Raw genomic sequence first — 19,095 nt, forward strand, 5'->3', positions numbered from 1 at the left:
GTCCGAACCATGACGTTCATCAGGTTTCCAGATCCAAGCGCCTAGCTTAACATGATTCCCTTGTTAGTAGTGTTTCCTAAAACAATGTCCAATGTGCATATTCTTCTGATTGTTCAAACGACAGCATCTTCTTCATCGACATAGACATCTTTGCGATTTCCCAGCTCGATGTCTCTGTGCCATCTGTTGAAGCTTCATAAGGTACCTAGGGCAGTAATTTATTCTTAGCTCCATCATGTATTTTCTTCAAAACCGTTCACGCTAATTTGATGCACTTCACTGCACATCTTCCTGGAACATCATACGCTCTATACGAAATGAATGAAACATCTGGGCTGACTGCTGAGTGCTGAGGGAGCTGTGATCATCCCCAGGCATGGAAAGTGACCCACCGTGGCCAAAATCTAACCACTCGCGATTAGGGACCCTTTTTCAGTCATTCAATCATCTCGCATTTCTTGAAAAAGACTTAGGACAAGCTTCGATGAACAATAAAACTACCTATTTTGTTCCTATCATATTATTGATAGAGCACATAGCCTCATCAAATTGATATGATATATTTTTAAATGGGGTTATGAATATCTCTAGAGGTATCAAAATGAGTATACAAATCATTTTATGAACTCATTTATTTAAACGGGTCGTTAATAGGTCTAAGTTTTATTTTTCAAAGTACCCATAAAATGGGTTCTAAAAATAAAGGCACTGAAATAGATGGGTCTTATAGATGGGTAACACCCATTTATCAACCCATATTTTTAATGAACCCAGCTCTTACGGGGACACAGCCACGTTTACTCTCCCTCTTCGCCGCCGATCGCCGCCTTGCCGCCGCCGATCGAGGTCGTCCGACAGCTCAATCGTCACGGTGTCGCTGGTCCTGCACTCCTCACAAACCCTAACCCCCGTTTCCAAGCAGATAAATCACTCCGGCCACCACCCGCGGTGGGGTTTTTAGCTGCGCAGCTGGAGCAAGAGAGAGAGGGAGAGAGACAGAGACTAGTCATCATGGTAAGTGAACATCTGCTTCTAGCACATTGTTTCCCCAGCTCTGATTCGGCGACAATGCCGGCCGTTTTCTTGTGGCGCGGGTGGTTGGCGGGAGCTGAGTGTGGAGTTTAAATCCTTGTGGAATGCGAGTGACGCGGCCGATGGATTTTCGCTGTTGTTGTTGTCTTCCTCTAGTCCTCGATCTGTGCGGGATTTCGCGGGGCTTTTGTTGTGATCTGTTGGTGTGGCGGGGTTCGTTTGCTGGTGTTCTTGGACGCTGATGCTGTGTCGATAGGCTTTCTGGGTTTTTTGTTTCCCTCCTGGATCGTGGGAGTGGCGTGTGATTCGCTGAGCATGCCGCTTGAAATGATCACACGTCCCCAAGTTTTTTCTTTTTCTTGTTTTAATTGGGCAGGATAGCGTGTTGCTAGTATTGTCACAGAAGAAACACACACCGCATCGACCCGAGGAAAAGTGGCGCGATCGCAGAGTGTCTCTCGTGCAGATGGAGTTCTGCTATAATTCGGTGTTGTCTTCCATGTGTTGGGAGGCATATGAGGCTTCTTCTCTGGAAATTGTGTGTGATTTATCCAAGTTAGGAGTAGTTTTGCACTGTTTCTGATGTGGAAGTGTCTCGGTACCATTTCTAGTGTATTCTAGTGTGGTGCTGCCACGGAGTGTATATATTACATATGCTTCAGGATGACATGTGCGATGTTTCTCCTCCTCTTTGCTGGATGTTTTTCTTCCATGTTAGGAAGTTTGAAGGATTGGGCCGATTGTCTTGGGGCTCTGCCAGTTCTTTCGTATCAAGATTTAACCTTTTTTTCATTCACTTTGTTCGTTTATGTTTGCTACGTTCCTCTAATTTTTCAGCATCATGAGACATTCATATATCTACTACCAAGTATTGGTTTCCACTCCTAGTGCCAGATTCATCTATAGCAGATTGTTAGCAGATTTTGGAGCTGCTTAGTGTAGACGTGGATGTAGTTTAACAGGTTTGCCTTCATAAGAATTTACATTATAGGTTTAGTCAATTACTTGAGGACCTAGTGAGGATTCTGCTTGCATGAACGAGGACTATTTATTCAAACTTCTTTTTAATGATCATACAATTCGATTTGTATTTTTGTCAGTGATCAATATTAATGTCCTAGAGGTTTAGGAATTACTGTTCTGTCGTTAGGATACCTGGTTGCATATTTTTGTTTATTTGAGATTCTGAACTTTTAAAAATCTTGTTGGTCAATAATTTATGGTGCTAATGGTTTGGGTGTGTGATGCAGTCCAAGATGGTTGTTGAAACAAGAAGTAGCAAAAATTGTCATATCTATTAACAGACAGCTGCGTGAGAAATCAATCAAAACTAAGGTGGTGCAGTCCTCCAGTCTCTTTAGACATTTTTCCTTCCTAGTAAATTTTAATATCCTTTTTCCATTTTTTGGGTAAAGAGAAAACCATGCAATTGTTGCAGGTTGGTGCTTTTGCTGTCTTGAAAGAACTTGTGGTTGTATTGCCAGATTGTCTTGCTGACCACATTGGATCACTTATTCCTGGAATTGAAAAGGCACTAAGTGTATGTACATTGTCATTTTCCAAATGTTTTGTTAAGAGTTTTTTGACTCCATGATGTAAATGATCTACCGGTTATTTCTCTGGCTACTAACCGTCACGTTTTTATATGTACCAGGACAAGTCATCTACATCAAATTTGAAAACTAAGGCTTTGATCTTTACAAGATTGGTGTTGACTTCACATTCACCTTCTGTTTTCCATCCTTACATAAAGGTATAATTCCTACCTTTGCTATTGTCTGCAAAACTAGATATTACCAATGAGATTGTTAGGTGCAGAGGGCTTTCGTTTTTTAATGTGTATGCTTTGTTGTCCTTTTTAGTCTGATGGCTCTTGCATTGTAAGATGAAAGCACCTTTTAGCACATGAGCGACAGTATCTGCTATGATATGTTAACTATTTAGAGGTACCACATTCAGTTGCTTATCTAGCATTCACTATTCTCAAGACCGTTTCTGTATTAATGTCTTCAACTTCTTGCTCCTTGAGCATAGTTTTGTTGTATTGTTAACTTTGGATTTGCATTTTGTCATGCTCTGATGGGATTTTATCTGCTTAAAATATACATAATTTGTTTGGAAGAAATTCATGCAAACTGTGTATACAAATTGTTTATGCTACCTGCTTCCTCAAGAGTTGGGTTTATATGAAATCAGTTACAGCTGGTGGTGTTTACTTTCTCTGTTTTTGTTATGATGTTTTAGGCGCTTTCCTCCCCTGTTTTATCTGCTGTTGGCGAGAGATATTACAAAGTCACAGCAAAAGCATTACAAGTTTGTGGGGAGCTTGTTCGTATTGTTTGCCCAAATATTGAGGTGGGGTACGCTCATCTTATGATCTAAGATTTCTTCGTTGACATGTCAAGACATAATGAGGATCGAGGAGAATATTCAACTACCGAACAATCTGAGAGAAGTGGAGTTACATCCTTAGTTCATGAGGATGAGGAAGATAACTCTACTTGCTCTAATGCATGGTCTAAATTCGAAAAATTCACAGATGGTGATGGCATAAGTAAGGCTAAATGTAAGTGGTGTGAAGTAACTTACATGGCTAGCCATGGGACAAAAAACTTGTTGCGTCATTTAGATACTTGTCCCAACCGAGAGGTTAATGTTGATGGTTCTGTAGTACAATTCGACCAAGGTGTGTTTAGAGATATGCTTGCAAGAGCGATAATCAAACACAATTATACCTACTCTTTTGTAGACCATGAGGCAACTAGAGAATTGTTTAGTTACCTCAACCCTAATGTGAAGCACATATCAAGGAATACAGCAAAAAGTGATGTGGTAAAAGTTTATGAGAAAGAGAAGAGAATTTTGAAATCCAAATTATTGTCTCTTTCAAGCCGAATATGTTTGACTTCTAACGTATGGACTTCTATTACTACGGATCATTATATGATTGTCACTGCCCATTATATTGATGAGGATTTGAAATTGCATTCAAAAGTCTTGTGTTTCTCCTATGTGCCACCTCCATATAGTGATGCCATACGTTTAGAAAAATTGCTGACTTTGTTGAGAGAATGGGGCATTGAGAGAAAGATTTTCAGCATCACTTTAGATAATGCATCATACAATGACAGTATGATTGATCTTTGGAGAAAGACACCTTCTGTGAGATCCTCTTTGTTATGTGATGGACAATTTTTTCATGTGCGTTGTGGTGCATATGTTTTGAATCTCATCGTACAGAAAGGTCTAAAGGTCATTAATGGATCATTACATAATATTAGAGAAGCTGTCAAGTATGTGAAAGCTACACAAGAGAGGAGAGTAAAATTTGCCGAATGTATATCAGAGTCGGTCTTAAAGACCAATAAAAAGGTACTTCAAGATGTGCCTACTAGATGGAATTCTACGTACCTAATGCTTGAAGGTGCCCTTTTCTTTGAATCTGCATTTTCACATTTGAAGTTAATTGACTATAACTTTGTCACATGTCCATCTTCTGAAGATTGGGTCAGAGGAAAGAAAATTGCTTTCTTGTTGAAACCCTTTTATGATATTTCTACTCTATTCTCTGGAGTTAGACATCCTACGGCGAATTTATATTTTTATGGACTATGGCAGATTCAGCTTCATTTAATACAGGCAAGGGATACTGAGGATGAGGCTATTAGTTCTATGGCTAAGGCAATGCTCAAAAAGTTTGAAAAATATTGGAAGTGTTATAGTGTTGTCTTATCATTTGCTGTTATATTAGATCCTCGCTATAAATTACACTTGTTAGAGTTTTGCTACTCAAAGTTGGACATGGATGATCATGTGGAATTTGTACGGGGCATTCGAGAAAAACTCTATACACTTTTTGATGAATATGTGACCTCCGTGTCTAGAGATGATTGCTTTACTTCTTCAACTAGTCGAGGTAACATTTCAGTTGAAGGCATCGATGAGAACATTGGGGATGACATTGATGAGTATGATGCATTTGATGAGAACTTTGGGGATGACATTGATGAGTATGATGCATTTGAGAGTGAACACTTTGGATCACAATTTACTAAGTCACAATTGGATTTGTATCTAGAGGAGAATAGGCTTGATAGAAAGAAGTTCCCGGATCTCGATGTCCTTGATTATTGGAAGACTCATTCTCATCGGTATCCCGAGTTATCCCTCATGGCACGTGATATATTGAGCATTCCTATCACTACCGTTGCCTCAGAATCAGCCTTCAGCATTGGAGGGCGCATTTTAAATAAATATCGTAGTTCCCTTTCCCTTGAAAGCGTAGAGGCTGAGCTGTGCAGTAGAAATTGGTTATTTGGAGTTCCGCCTAGAGAAGATTTGGATGAGGAGTCTCTCATCATTGACTTTCAAGAGTATTTGCATTAGGTACTTTTTTTCATCTCATTCTTTTCATTTGCTCATGATTTAATGCACTTGTCTTCATAATGATGTATTCTTGGTATACTTTGTGGTGCTGCAACTTATAATCAAAGTTGATGCTTTTCCTTTTCAGGTCCTAGACTAGGTGTTGGGTCATAATGAGGAGGTACACGAAAACTTTGCACTTTTTCATAAGAAGTTTCCTCTTATTAAATGAGATATTTCTCGGTCATTGCAGGTTTCCATATTCTTTATGTCAACGCCTCTTGCAGCAATATTAGGAGGTACTTGGCTCCCTCATATTCTTTATGAGCATTGTACTTTAGCCTTAAATTCGATCATCATTATAATGATACTTTGGGTGCTTGCTGCAGACAAGATTGGTGACATGCATTCTACATGGGGAAATTACGTGAAAAGCTTGGATATGAAGGGTATTATCATATTATGATATGGCTAGTGCTTCGAATTCCTTGGCACTTGATCGTGTATCGCACGTTAACTACGTTAGGGGATTTTCTTTTTTAAAGAGTAATTCACTAGGGCCGATCCTAGAAGATTATAACGTGGGCTTGTATTAACATTACCTGATACAGCTCAGGTTCTTTCTTTTTCCTACCTTTGCTTTAGTTTTTATGAATTTATTATTATAATTATTGACTTCATTAATTTATATTTGTGCACTTCTGGATGGATATTAGAACTTCATAATCGATAATTAAAATAAAAAAAAAAACATCGCATCAAATAATGTATTATTAGACTATCGTTAACCCATATATTAAGATTTCAGTTATATTTAACATAGAATCAAAACTCAAATCCATTTCATGATTTGTGGATGACTTGAGTCAAAGTTTCGCGCCACCCTTTTAAGCTGCCATCCATAATCTAATCTCGAATCCATTTCATGATTTGTGTATCATCAAATGTGGACTCTACACACATTTTGCCACATCTATTTTAAAGACAAGTTTAAATGGGTTGCTTGGAATTTTTTTAATTTTTTGGTCGGTGGATGCTTAGCGATTTAATGAGTTTTAAATGGGTTGACTAGCAAACCTCTATGGATGCAGAAGAAAAAAAAAAAGAACAGAAAAAAATTGAAAATTTATAAAAAAAAATTGAAAAATTATTGATTAGATTTGTATTGCTGGGAAGTATTTTAGTAATATAATTTATAAAAACAACATAAGAATAAGATTTTCTAAATTTGGTTAAATATAAAAATATTCTATTACTATGATTGGGTCGGGTATGGATCGGAAAATTTACATTAAGCATAAATGGATTAATGGATCAATTTGGGTCGGATCCCAACCCATCCATTTAACAGCTCTAGATACCTGTGCAGTATCTGTTCCTATGGAGTAAATATTGTATTCTTGCCATATTTCATTTTTCAAAACCACACAAGCCACAATGTTCGGACAAAATCTAGATGTCCCGAAGAATATCTTCTATCCTGACTGAGCCAAATAAGACAAGCAAACTGCCCTTTAGCTAAGATACAAAGACTCATTTCAGTTCACCGAATCGAAAGAGTCTCCGAAGATACAGCAGAAAAAAATGGGTCACAAGCTGCGAGGGGGGTTTCTTGACATGGGCCAAGTAGATACAAGCAATGATTTGGAAAGAAAAGGGTAAATGTCAAACGAGAGGAATGGCTAAAATAAAAATATGGTCACAAGCATATCGATAAAGAAACTTTCATGTTCTTGTCTATTCGTTCTTCCCGAAGTGTTCTAACATATGGTACAATTAACTGCATCATGCAGTCATTCGCGTCCATTTTCATTTAACAATCATTCAATCACATGCACTAACCACCATGTAAAGTGGAAATAAAAACTACCACATCCTTCTCTTCCAGTGTGGTATCCAGTTGGCCGCTAAGCTCCCAGTCACAATCGTTCACAAGGACCAGGACACCAGGTCTCCTGCACAGATACATAAATTACAACCTGAGACACTATGAATAAATGTAACAGCAATGAATCACAGGTGTCTTCCGCAACTGGAATAGACATTCCGCAGTTTGTCTATCATTTCAATCGTTTGTTTTCCTTGAAATATACAATCCTCTACTCTCTGATACAGTCAATCCAGATTTCTTGTTTGCTGAAAACTGTTAAGTGAACAAAATTTCTTAAAAGATAAAGTTGATTAATTGGAAATGACTAAGGAATGTCCCTCCTCCAAACCAAATTCAAGTGTCGCTCTCAGAAACTCACACTGTGTCTCCCTTGATGAACATTTCAGGCCTCTCCTTGATCAAGTTCTTCTGAACCCACACAAGCAGATCCCTCATAGCTAACTGAGGAAAGAGTACAGAGACTTCAGTTTATGCACAATTCTCCCTATCATAAAACAGTGCATAAAAACCAAAATAAAATCCAGCTTGCATAGGGAGCCAAATGAGAGCTATTCCATCACAAATTGACATTGGGTCACCTGTTGTGCTCCTTTTGGTGTTTCAACATTGACGTTATGAATCTTCACAGAATCACACAGAAGCTCCAGTCCCCCTCTGCATTCAGGCATTAAAAAACTTATTCAGATTGACGACAGGGCTCTTTGTGGCAAAACCACCCAGTAAAAGCATTGCCGGGCAAGGAAGATAACAGAACGATACCAAACACAACAAGGAACCATGTCAATCGAAACACGACCCAAGATTTTAAACAACTCCAGAAGTTCATCAACAAAAGGACCAATGGCCCTCCCTCTAGCAAACTAAGGTTAGGAAGACTTGCAAGATTTCAATGGTAATGTAGAAGCTGCATATTCCGCTCAGGAAACTCAAGAGAGGAACCACAACAGAACTCGCTAAAAATTCAACCTTTCCTCTTGAACGGTACAGCATCTTACTCAACGAATCGTACATATTCCAGATGCATCATTAATTCCATCTTAATACAGCCGTAAGGGGTCGGCGTGATTTTTCGAGAGGAACCCTCCTGAGGAAAAGCTCGGAAGTCCCATTTCCGAATCTCAAATTCAACTAAAACAAGAAAAACTATGAATTACCATAGCAAACGCAGACTCAATCTTCTCCTCCAAAGTAAAAGACTCGCACCCCATCAAAATACAATAAATGAAATCGTCAGTCAAAATGCAAAAACCCCCCACAACCCCATCAAACAGCTGCAAATATACCCGGAAGGAAGGCTCCGGTGTAAAGAGCTCAAACTTTCACTAGGAAAAGACGGACAACTCGACAAAGGGCATCCATTATTGCAGATTCCGCTATCAAAGAAACGGGTACAATTTTTGCACCAGCTCGAAACGGAGCCGATGAAAGATGGCGTTCAAAAGAGGCAAAATTCAGGGGCAAAAAAAAAAAAAAAAAAGCGAGCGCGACCCAGAAGAGAAGACCGACCCGAACTCCAAAGTGAGCTGCATCTTCTTCGATGGATCCCGACGGCGTTGCGCCGCGAACGAAGAGGGATGCGCAAAAACCCTTTTCCGAAAGATTACCGAAGATGTCTCTGCTAACGAATGAAACCGCTGAAGACAACGTAGGACTAAAGCAAAGGGCATAAAATGCTCATTGGGGATAGGGCATCCACAGCAAATCACATCGAAGCTTTTGAAAATTATTAGCCTATTAAGAATATATTTATTATCGACAATAATTTGTATTTAAATATATTCATGAATTATGGAATTATTTTTTTTCATCGATTATTATAAGTAATATGAGGATTATTTTGAAAAGATTTCAAATCATTCATTTTCATTGAAATAAACTTGCCTAGTTTCTATTTGTTTCGTTGAAAATGTGATATTTTTTGAAAATGTTTTTCGAAAAGTCATTCATAAAAAAAAATGACAATATTCTTTAGCATTTAACTAAAATCTGAAAATTAACTAAAATATAATTTCCGTAAGGAAAATCTCATTTGGAAATTGCCGAAGTGGACACCGGTCGTCCTATATGGCATGGTAGCACTGATGTGGATAATTTTTGTGATATAAAAAGATCGATTTGTTAATGATTTTTCTTTTCTTTTTCCTTCTTTATCCGTTGGTTGTTGGGTCGATGATAAAGCACAAGCAAGGGCTAGCAAGCTCGATCTCATCATATTTCATATAGCTTGAGCTTCGCTTGAGGACGACTCGCACTTGTGACTCATCGCTAGCGATCGACAGAGGAAGAAGGAAAAATGAAAGAAATAAAATCAAAATTTTTAAAAAAGCAAAATTAAAAATTTTGGCCTTAATAGATCTAGGCATGGGCATCGAGGACCCAAGCCTAGAGTCTTGAGCATGGGCACCGGCACTAGTGTCTTTGGCTTGGCCTTAATGGACCAGAGCGCGATAGCTAGGGTCTTGGGTGTGAACTAGATGGACCTAGGCTAGTGTGTTGGAGTCTTGGGCCCAAGCGTGAGAACCTGACCCCATTACCAAGGGCTTGTAACAAACGTTGTAGTTCCTGCGCTCCAACATTTTGTTCCAAATGTTAATATCTAGTCAATTGTGTAGCATATGTAATCCAAATTATAAAATTTCATATCGACATGAATTGTAATTACGACGTATAATGAGGAATTATTAGCCCAAATTTTATTTTATTTTTTTACCTTGACGGAAAACAAATAGTTACTCCCCCTGACATAATGAAAAGTTCAAACAGTCATTCTAGCTATGGTACTTTTGACTCTGGAAAATATAACATAATGTCCTGGAGTATTTGTTAGAAGGCTCTTTAGTTATTATCTAGAAAATATTTTCGACAACTGATAAAGAAGTCTCCTAAATGTTTTAATTGCTTTTTGTGACCTCTATCAGCTTAATTTCTCCCGTGACTAAAACCAGTACTCTTGTCTTGATGCATCCCCAAGGTTGTTCGGCAATTGGACAATAGGCTATTTAATTGTCCTGAACATCGAGGCTACGTTTGGTCGTTTGAATATTTAATTGGGATAAGACTTAATAGAATAAGATATGAAATTTAAGGCATTTTATTATATTATTTCAACTATTTGGTGATTACAGTAATAAAATTGAATATATTCACATCATATTATATATATAAAGTTAATCACAAAATTTTACAAATGGAGATGATAAAAATCTTTTTGTAACACTCTTGTCAACTTTATTTTTATTTTTATTTTTATTTTCCTCTCCTTTTTTAAATAATTGTTTTATTTCTTTCTTCCCCTTTCATTATTCTCTAAAAAAATTGTATTAATAGAAAACTGTACTAATATACCTAAAATACGTAATAAACATAAATATATTTATATATTGATTTTATATTATAAGATATAATTAAATTAGAATATGTAAATAAAAATAAGATTAAATTGAAAAATAAAAATTTTTTTTTTGTATTTTGAATTTCTTATATTAGAATTTAAATATTATTTATAATGAAATATAATTTTAAATTTGTTAATATAAGAATTTTTTTATTGGAGAATTTTTTTTTCCATTATGAATATTAGAAATTCTATCCATCTTTATTCCACCTCTCTTGTGGGATAATTTTATCCAATATATATTTCCTTTATATCCGACTTTATCATATTTTGAGCAAGTATCAAACATAGGATATGATAAATTTTATCCTCTCTCGAATTTTATCTTGACCACCAAACGTAACTAGTGATTTCGACGGTCATACATATATGCAGCTCTTGTTAGGATGATCCAGGAGAATTAACAAAACAAGCAAAAGAGAAACAGAAGAGGTTTGAAAGAAGAACACGAGGCATAAGGAGCTGTCTCCCTACTTTCTCACATGGATGATCGTATCACAAAGTCCTCAAAAGTAGGGGAGGTATGCTGGGTTTGCTTAGAAACAATAAGAGATGTGCAGAATCTTCATCTCATCAGAATGAGCACATGAGTTCCTCCCGTCCGACAAAATCCAAACGCATCAAATCCATAATGGATCCATGGTAAGATTCGGCATCTGTCGTGTTCATATTCTGTGACAAATACAATACACGACTGTACTTTAGAGATTTCCCTTTTGGCAACGCCAGTTCCGTCGTGAAGCTGCAAATGCAGAATGGATGTAGCCGGGACTCGTGGAAACGCAATAAGAACTGCATAAATGATCCTGGCGTGTATGCATTCCTTCATTTCATTATTACAAGGTATTTGGTCAATAATCAGTATGTACTTTGTACAGCCAAAAATAGTAGATCTCCAATCCGTCAACTCTGTTACACAAGAAAGCAAACGCTTCATAAATAATTTCCCCGTCCATGATAATAAACAAGGAAGCAGAAGCTGTACATGAAGAAATAAACTTGACGAGGAAAATAAAACTGGTGCTCTCGTCACGATCTTCAGTCAGAAATCCAAGCGACTTGATAAAGTGTATAGCAGATCAGATGGTTAGGTTTTCTTGGATGGCAAGAAATGAGCCCACGATGCTTCCTCCGACATCCGGGAAATTTTCGCATCCTGAAAGAGGCTTCACCTTGCCCTTCCGGTCGACTTCAACGGATATTTTAGGAGATGCCCATGCATCTCCGACACTTCCTCGGCTGCAAATTGTTGCCAGTACAACTCGCCCAGTGATCTGACCCTCTTCACACATTCTAGACTTTCTGGCTGTGTGAAGCACTCCTCGATCCCTCCGATGTGCTCAGCCCACAGTGACATTCTATATCCATGAATCTATAAAAGCAAAGACCGACAAGTGACAAGTCAGAAATCTGTCCTATAAATACTATCTTCAAATGACTTCCGTTACTCATCCGTCCTATCTTTGTGAAAAAATGAGCAACTTGTAAGGAACGTAGCAAGATAACTTCCACAACATTATTTCACTTAAATCAATTTAGTGCTATCCCTCAATTTATGACTCCAAAGGGAAAATAGCTTCTGCTTTATCACATATTGGAACAAACATTTTATTCATCACCAGTCAACATGCAAAACTACGAATTTAAGATATTTTTGCAAAAAGAAATGCCCAAATGATATTAATAGCCACCTGTCCACGTGGATAAGATGATTTTCTCGCCCATGTATGCTGAGGCTGGTAGGCCCCCATAGCAATCTCAGTGTCTCTTGTTCCCTCCATAGACCGCTGGTTGATATTAGCTGACCCCAATATCACATACTCATCATCCACTATCATGCCTTTTGAGTGGACATAAATCATGAATCTCCGACTTTTCTGGCTTTGTGCCTGAAATTTGCCGAAAGTGTAGAGCACTTTAAAAATCATTTGTAAAAGTAGACAATCCATAATTGATCTAAATTTCAGAAGTAAAACAGATTTGGATAAGTGAGACTGCGAAAACATCAATCAATCAGTAAACAAACTCATGACATCTGTAAAGAAAATATTCATTGATCACAGAGATAAGTGGCCACACAATAGAAATGAAATGAAGTTTAGCATCTTAGGAACAGGAGGTACTTGAGGGGTATTTGGGGCACTGGGACTTCCAGTCGGTAAAGTATCATTCCGATCTGGTGCCTCACGATTCCCGAGACAGAAGAAGTTCAAAAAATCCTGCGGAGCAAATGCTTCTTCAAGCCCAACCTCCACCAAGGCCTTGTATATGGTCTCATACATCATTTGCATAGTGTTATGCTGCAAAAGCAGGAAAAGACATGGTACATTGATCAAAAGAGAACACGGCAAGCAAAGATGCTTTAGCTTTATGCTGTAACCTCGCATTTGATCAGATATGATAATAATACAATGCAACTTGATGGATTACAAAGATCAAAAGCAAATAATGATACCATAAAACCTAACAAATTTGGTTGAATCAGCACATTAGGCGATGCACATCACAAAAATATTTGTTTAAGTTCCAGTTCCAATCAATTACATTGGCTCTGCAATCCTTTCCTTTTTTTCTTATTCTCTTTTGATAAACCAAGGAAATCTTTTTCTTTTTCTTTTTTCTTTTTTTTTTCCTTTTTTGGCTTATAGCCAAGTGGTGACAAAAGCTGTTGAGAACAAAAAAGTCTCGACTACTCATACAATATTGACGTACCTGCCAAAACAGAATCCTTTGTGTGGCAGCACCTGTTGGGACACCCTCCGGCCACATAGGGACTACTATATATGCAGCAAATCTCTCATGTGCTCTAATTTTATTGGCGATTTTGAGAGCAATTTCCATAGGAATGAGATTGTTAGCACCTACAAAATATGTATCAGAGTGATTTTGAATTCATAATGGGTAGAAGAAAATCAGAGGTTTTACTAAGAACCAAACAACCAAGTCTATCCTAGCAAAGAAAAAAAACAATCAAGTTTAGGATAGAATCTTCATACCTAAGTTCTTGTGCTGACTCCAGTTGTAGGAAGATCCAAGGAAGTATTGATTCTCGATATAGATGAAATGTTGGGCAGAACGTATGGCTTTTACATATGCCGTATGTATGCTCATGTCAATCAGCACATTCTTTCCACAGACCAGATTCTGCTTCACCAAAGTAAATAATCAACTCTCAAGAAAGAGACTGATTTTAGCATCTGTATGCAGACAAAACAGAGAACGGCTAAGTTACTTATTTCCCCTCACCATTTTGGTGGCATCTTTTGGATCCTTTGGGAAGCCCTTAACGGAGCTGGAATCAATCGAACGAAAGATCTGCATTGAGTTGTATAATTCCGATCAATAAATTTCCATTGATAGTTTTTTGGATATGTAAATATATCAGTACCTGAACATGCCATGACTCAGGATCATCCTCCCTAGCAAAAGAAACATCAGATATCCCAACAATTTCTGGAATTCTCTCTATCCTGAGCAAAGCATCATCATATGACTTCAGCTTTTTAATCCCATGGGGTTTAGAAGCTCTTAACCAGCGCTCCTCAAAGTTGCTTAAGACATCATATGCAGCTGGACCATCAATTTTGCTATGCAAGTCATGCCACGGTTCTCTTGGGGCTCCAGTAGTATTACCCTACTCAGGTTTAAAACATCAAACGATAACCAAAAAGGTTGTTGAAGATCTGATCTCAACCAACGTAAACACTATCAGCAAGAATGCTTCGTGAATCCCATAATTGCATAGAGTCATTTGGGTAATGCCATCGAAATTTCAGTGGCCCAAGTAGTTGTCTTGTCATGCATCTATCTCACAGCCAAACCCTTTTTAGTGGACTAATAGGTGTACACACAATGCTTTAACACAGACCATCATATGTCGCAGGAACACTACCACGATTTCTATTACAATATCTCTAACTAAAAGCTCTATCTTTTTTTTTTTTTCCTTTTTTTCTTTTTTTAATAATTGAAACAGGTGACCAGAGAGTACATGCACTCTGGATGGTGATGATATATTCCTTCAACCTCCATGAACATTAATAACTAGCGCGGGTTAGGTAGCTGGGTAGATCAAATTGATCTTATTGAGATGACTGTTTCTACAAGAAACTTTCAACTACCTTTTAATAAGGAATTAGAAATTATCAACAGCATAGTGGAGAATGAACAGGAGACCCGACATGCAAGATCTTAAGATTATCTAGTTAGCACAAACAACTGTTCACACGTGAGATGACATAACTTATCAAAGGAAACATATGAGATCAGTCTATACTTGAATATCATTGTCGTTGTAGAATAGACACAAAAAGTTCAAACGAGTGAAGGAAACCAATAACTAACTCAATCTCTTCTTTCATGCGGTGTCTGTGATTATTCTGTTTCATGTTATATTGTTCGCTATTTCCACTCTGAAGTCCACTGAAGATGAAAGAGTTAGGAAATTACAGAGAAAGTAGGGTTATGGTAGTCGTCTTTATGCACTGTCTGCAATGTTCTAAACAGAGGGTGTTGAGGAGTGTCGTATCGCCCATCACATAGATCAAGCCCTCCCACGAAAGCTATAATTTTCCTTCTGTAGTTTCCGGCGTCTGCATCCACAATGACAGTTTTCTGATGGTGTGTATATATTGTTCCCACTTCCTGATAAACACAGAACTCAATGTGAAGATGTACTTCAAATTTCATATACACATTTCAAGCGCAAAAGAGATCACAAAAATTCAAAAGTCCAATGTTCTCTTCATACAAATATCCAATAGTCTTATACTGCCAAAAGAAAGGACATCATTGACATCCAAAAAGGCAGAATTAAGCTTTTACTTTCTAAATTAAATCATCTGTTCAAAGTTGATCATGTTGCCGAGAACAAATCATAAGGACTAAATAATGGACAGGTCATATAGTTAAGATACCATGAGGAAGAAAGTAACAGAGAAAAATAATAATGGAACTATGATTGCAACTAACCCTTTGCTTGATCCAACTATTCCTTTTTCCAGCAACTCTAGGACAAAGCAGCACCTGCACAGACGAATGCTTGAAAAACCGGCGAGTCTCCTCATCATGGGTGGCCATAATCCCATCCTGCACCAATTGAAGAAAGACATTACTTTGAGAGAGCAAATGTCACAATTTACAATTAACAGATGAAATGGATAATGATCAGAAAGTATAAATATTCAGGAAATTGTCGCGGATGTAAATAATTGTGAATTTGTGAGAAACAATTCAAGATTAAAGGTATAAAAATCACCAATGTTGGATTCAAGTAAATAGAAACATGGAGTTGCCAATAAAGCTGTTAATAATAAGAAAAACTAAAAATTCCCTAAAGTCTTACAAGTGAATGGAGTCATATAGCCCTACGAGAAACTGGAAAACTATGAAGCCCTTCTATAAGCCTTCACTAAATTTGTTCCTTCCCTATCAAAGAAAACTTGTACAAAGGATTTTGGGAGGATCAGCTAAAATCATCTATTGTTTTGTCATAATCTTTCGTAGGATTTTAGGGGAAAGAAGTTTGAGAATGAAAGCCAATAATTCATAATCTTCTCCTCCGCAACTAACAAATAATCATTCAACTAATCCTAGGTTAACTGAAGGTTTGTTGAAGCTTAATAGACAGAAAAAAAAAAAATGGTATCTTCCTCTCAGGGGAAGCCAGGCATCTTTGCATGAACATTCCAACACTGGCAAATCAGAAACTTGCAATGATGTTTGCAACAAAAGTTGCTTCCTCCCATTAAATTAAGAGTCAAATCACACAATATAACTTTGCAAAGCTGTCATAAATTATTCACAATCTTATTTTCGATCATTGCAGAGTCGGTAATCAAGGGTCAAATCACGCAACGTAAAACTATTAGGTAATTGGTCAAAACTGCCAACTCCTAAATTGCAAGCAGTCATAAATTTAGTAAATTACCATTCAATTTTTAGAATTAGGACAAATAGCATACTGCAGACATTACTATAAACTTCCTACTAAGGAAACATCATAAGTACTTAGGCGTTAAGAGGTAAGGTACTCACTGTTGTAAAGCCCAAGATGTTCCTAGAAGTAGGGTCATCCCACACAAGAAGCAGCACTCTCACTCCTTCTTGAGACTTGGTCCTCAAAAGTTCCCCCAAGGTGCTATCTAAGCCTGAAGCAGCATCCCGCACCAATCTAACTTTGTGCCACACAGACCAGCCTGTGATATAAATCAATTTTCGAGCCTGGCGTATTGCATCAAAAATATCTTGCCAGCACTTTCCATGGGCATAATACATCCCACCATCAAGCTTCACGTTGGGAAGCGAACCATCTGGAACATGGGCATCCTGATAAAGAGTAACAGCTCCACCTTTTCTTAGGGGAAAATATGTGCCAGGAACCCCTTGATAATCAGGACCAGCCCCCACACCATGATGGTAAGTGCTGAGTCTTTCTATCGGAATGTACTGAATTGATAAACTCAAAACTGCTCCAGGCTTACAAGGCTTGCCATTACTGTTCAAGATTGGATAAGTATTCTCAATCTTTGCTCCTGAATATATACGTTCTATTGGAATCGCAACAACTCCTATTTGTTGTGATCCTACCACATCGCTATCCTTAACAACAAAGTGGACTTCTGCAGCACAGTGAGCGACAGGCACATTAAAATGTTGCCACCAAGCAGGATTTTCGGAGTTGCTCAGCACGTAAGTCCTACCAATGACGGCATTGGCCACGGATATCGTAACATAGGGATCACTGGTAACCTTGCTACTCATATGCCCTTCAATCTTATTCTGCACATTTCCTGGCAACTTACTGAATACGTCGCCCAGAGTCTTGTGGAACATGTCCATATTTGGAAGATTTCTTGCTTCATGTACCCAAATATCCAAATTACCATGTAAGAGGAGAACCTTCAAAGATCCTTTGGGGTGTTGCAGGGGCACTATTTCCAGACTCTGACTATGCTGCGATCCATTAAACGAGCTCGAGTGGACATAAGCAGGCTGAGGAGACGCATCATAGCGGCCTGAACTTCCCTCCCAGCTACTCGAGAACGAGTCATTCGGGTAACTGTAGAAATTCGCATGACTACTGAAACTCGAATCCGGAGAAGGACCCCCCAAGTTTGGAACCGCAGGAGCCGGAGGAGAAGCAGGGGTGGTCGAGTGACCTTCCGATATCCGCATAGAACTCATGAGATCATCCAGCGGGGGATAGAGGGAAGGGTAATTAGAGGACGCATCATGCGTGGCGGCCGCATGACCCGAAGACGCGTCGCCTCCGTAAGAACCGCCGGAGAAGCTCTGGGCGCGGGAAGGGGCATGGGAGTGGGCTTCCGGCGCCGGCTGCTGCTGGTAGTCGTAGTGGCCCGCACCATACTGGAAGCTGCCGTGGTGCTGGAGGGACGGTTGCTGAGAAGGAGAAGGAGGCGCGGCTGGGTACTGGTAAGGATACGAGCCGGCGGGACCCGGCGGCCCTCCGTGGTGGTGGTGTTGGTGGTGGTAATCCAAGTGCCCGGAGTGGGAGGGCGAGGACGCCGGCGACGCCGACGACGGCTGGTGGTAGTCCAGGGGCCCGGAATAGGCGGCGGGAGGCGGCGGGGGCGGGTAGTGAGGAGGGTACCCGTAGTTCGCAGCGTGGTAAGCGTACGGGTGCGGCGGCGGCGGATAGGCGTGATTCGGAGGCGGCTGCGGCTGCGGCGGCGGAGGATATGCGTAGGGATTGTGGTACGGATAATGCGGCGACGAGCCGTAATTCTCCATTCACGAACAACAACGCCGACGACGCCGCTACGCCGCGCTTGCAAAAATCAGGACACCGCGATCAACAAGATACTCCGGTACCAGAAGCCGCTCCTCGATCAGATAAAAATCGGAACCGGAACCGGAACGGCGCCGAAACCGAGCTCGACCCGCGACGGATCAAAACGCGCGCGGTTTCCTCGGTCCTCCGACGAGAGGCGCGAGGAGGAAGGATCGCCTTCTGTCGAACGGACCGCCGATCGAAACGCCGCCCGACGGCCCTTTTTCCCGACGACGATCGCGCCCCGCGCGGCCGGAGACAGATGCGGCGGGAAGACGAAGCGCGCGCGCGCGCGAGCGAGGGAGCGACGATCGGGGACGGAGGGGAGGGGGAGATCCGCCGCGGGAGCTGCGGAGACGGGAGGCTTTTAGAGAGAGAAAAAGGGGGAGGGGGCAGGGGGTGGGTGGGCGGTGGTGTTAGAGAGAGAAAGTTGCAGGCGGGGGATGGGCAGCGCGAATGACGGGGGTCGAGTTGGGTTGGGGGAAAACCGCCACGCCACCTGTCGGTCGCCGGCGTTTTCAGATTGCGCCTCTGCTGCGCGAGCGAGAGCCGTTTTTTCTTCTCCTTCCTCCTCCTTCTCGTGCTTCCGTTTGCCTCGTCAAATCGGTGGGGTATGTGAAA

General features: G+C 39.8%; 3 protein-coding genes across 3 annotated transcripts; 1 reads left to right on the forward strand and 2 right to left on the reverse strand.

Moving 5' to 3' along the window:
- Positions 1 to 634: 634 nt before the first annotated feature.
- LOC104444289 (zinc finger BED domain-containing protein RICESLEEPER 2) lies at positions 635 to 6,085 on the forward strand. The gene is made up of 8 exons (XM_039313097.1): positions 635 to 1,014; positions 2,283 to 2,367; positions 2,471 to 2,572; positions 2,687 to 2,785; positions 3,277 to 5,418; positions 5,546 to 5,578; positions 5,651 to 5,696; positions 5,787 to 6,085. Exon 5 carries the CDS (start codon positions 3,430 to 3,432, stop codon positions 5,416 to 5,418), a length of 1,989 nt encoding a protein of 662 aa, XP_039169031.1. The 5' UTR covers positions 635 to 1,014; positions 2,283 to 2,367; positions 2,471 to 2,572; positions 2,687 to 2,785; positions 3,277 to 3,429; the 3' UTR covers positions 5,546 to 5,578; positions 5,651 to 5,696; positions 5,787 to 6,085.
- A 971-nt stretch (positions 6,086 to 7,056) lies between these two features.
- On the reverse strand, positions 7,057 to 8,955 carry LOC104444290 (ubiquitin-related modifier 1 homolog 2). The gene is made up of 4 exons (XM_010057946.3): positions 8,795 to 8,955; positions 7,867 to 7,942; positions 7,647 to 7,729; positions 7,057 to 7,352 (listed from the first exon to the last, which is right to left on the reverse strand). The coding sequence occupies exons 1-4, from the start codon at positions 8,953 to 8,955 to the stop codon at positions 7,235 to 7,237; spliced, it is 438 nt and encodes a 145-aa protein (XP_010056248.2). The 3' UTR covers positions 7,057 to 7,234.
- Positions 8,956 to 11,470: 2,515 nt separating this feature from the next.
- Positions 11,471 to 18,888, reverse strand: LOC104446257 (phospholipase D gamma 1). Its single transcript, XM_018874354.2, is given in 11 exon segments — positions 11,471 to 11,877; positions 11,880 to 12,054; positions 12,374 to 12,571; positions 12,806 to 12,982; positions 13,395 to 13,543; positions 13,679 to 13,826; positions 13,929 to 13,997; positions 14,071 to 14,316; positions 15,132 to 15,326; positions 15,654 to 15,770; positions 16,719 to 18,888. Coding segments are annotated over 11 exon segments (3,306 nt in total). The 5' UTR covers positions 18,435 to 18,888; the 3' UTR covers positions 11,471 to 11,761.
- Positions 18,889 to 19,095: the final 207 nt, after the last annotated feature.

The sequence above is a fragment of the Eucalyptus grandis genome, chromosome 5 (assembly GCF_016545825.1).
Source record: "Eucalyptus grandis isolate ANBG69807.140 chromosome 5, ASM1654582v1, whole genome shotgun sequence".
Classification (NCBI taxonomy): Eukaryota; Viridiplantae; Streptophyta; class Magnoliopsida; order Myrtales; family Myrtaceae; genus Eucalyptus; species Eucalyptus grandis.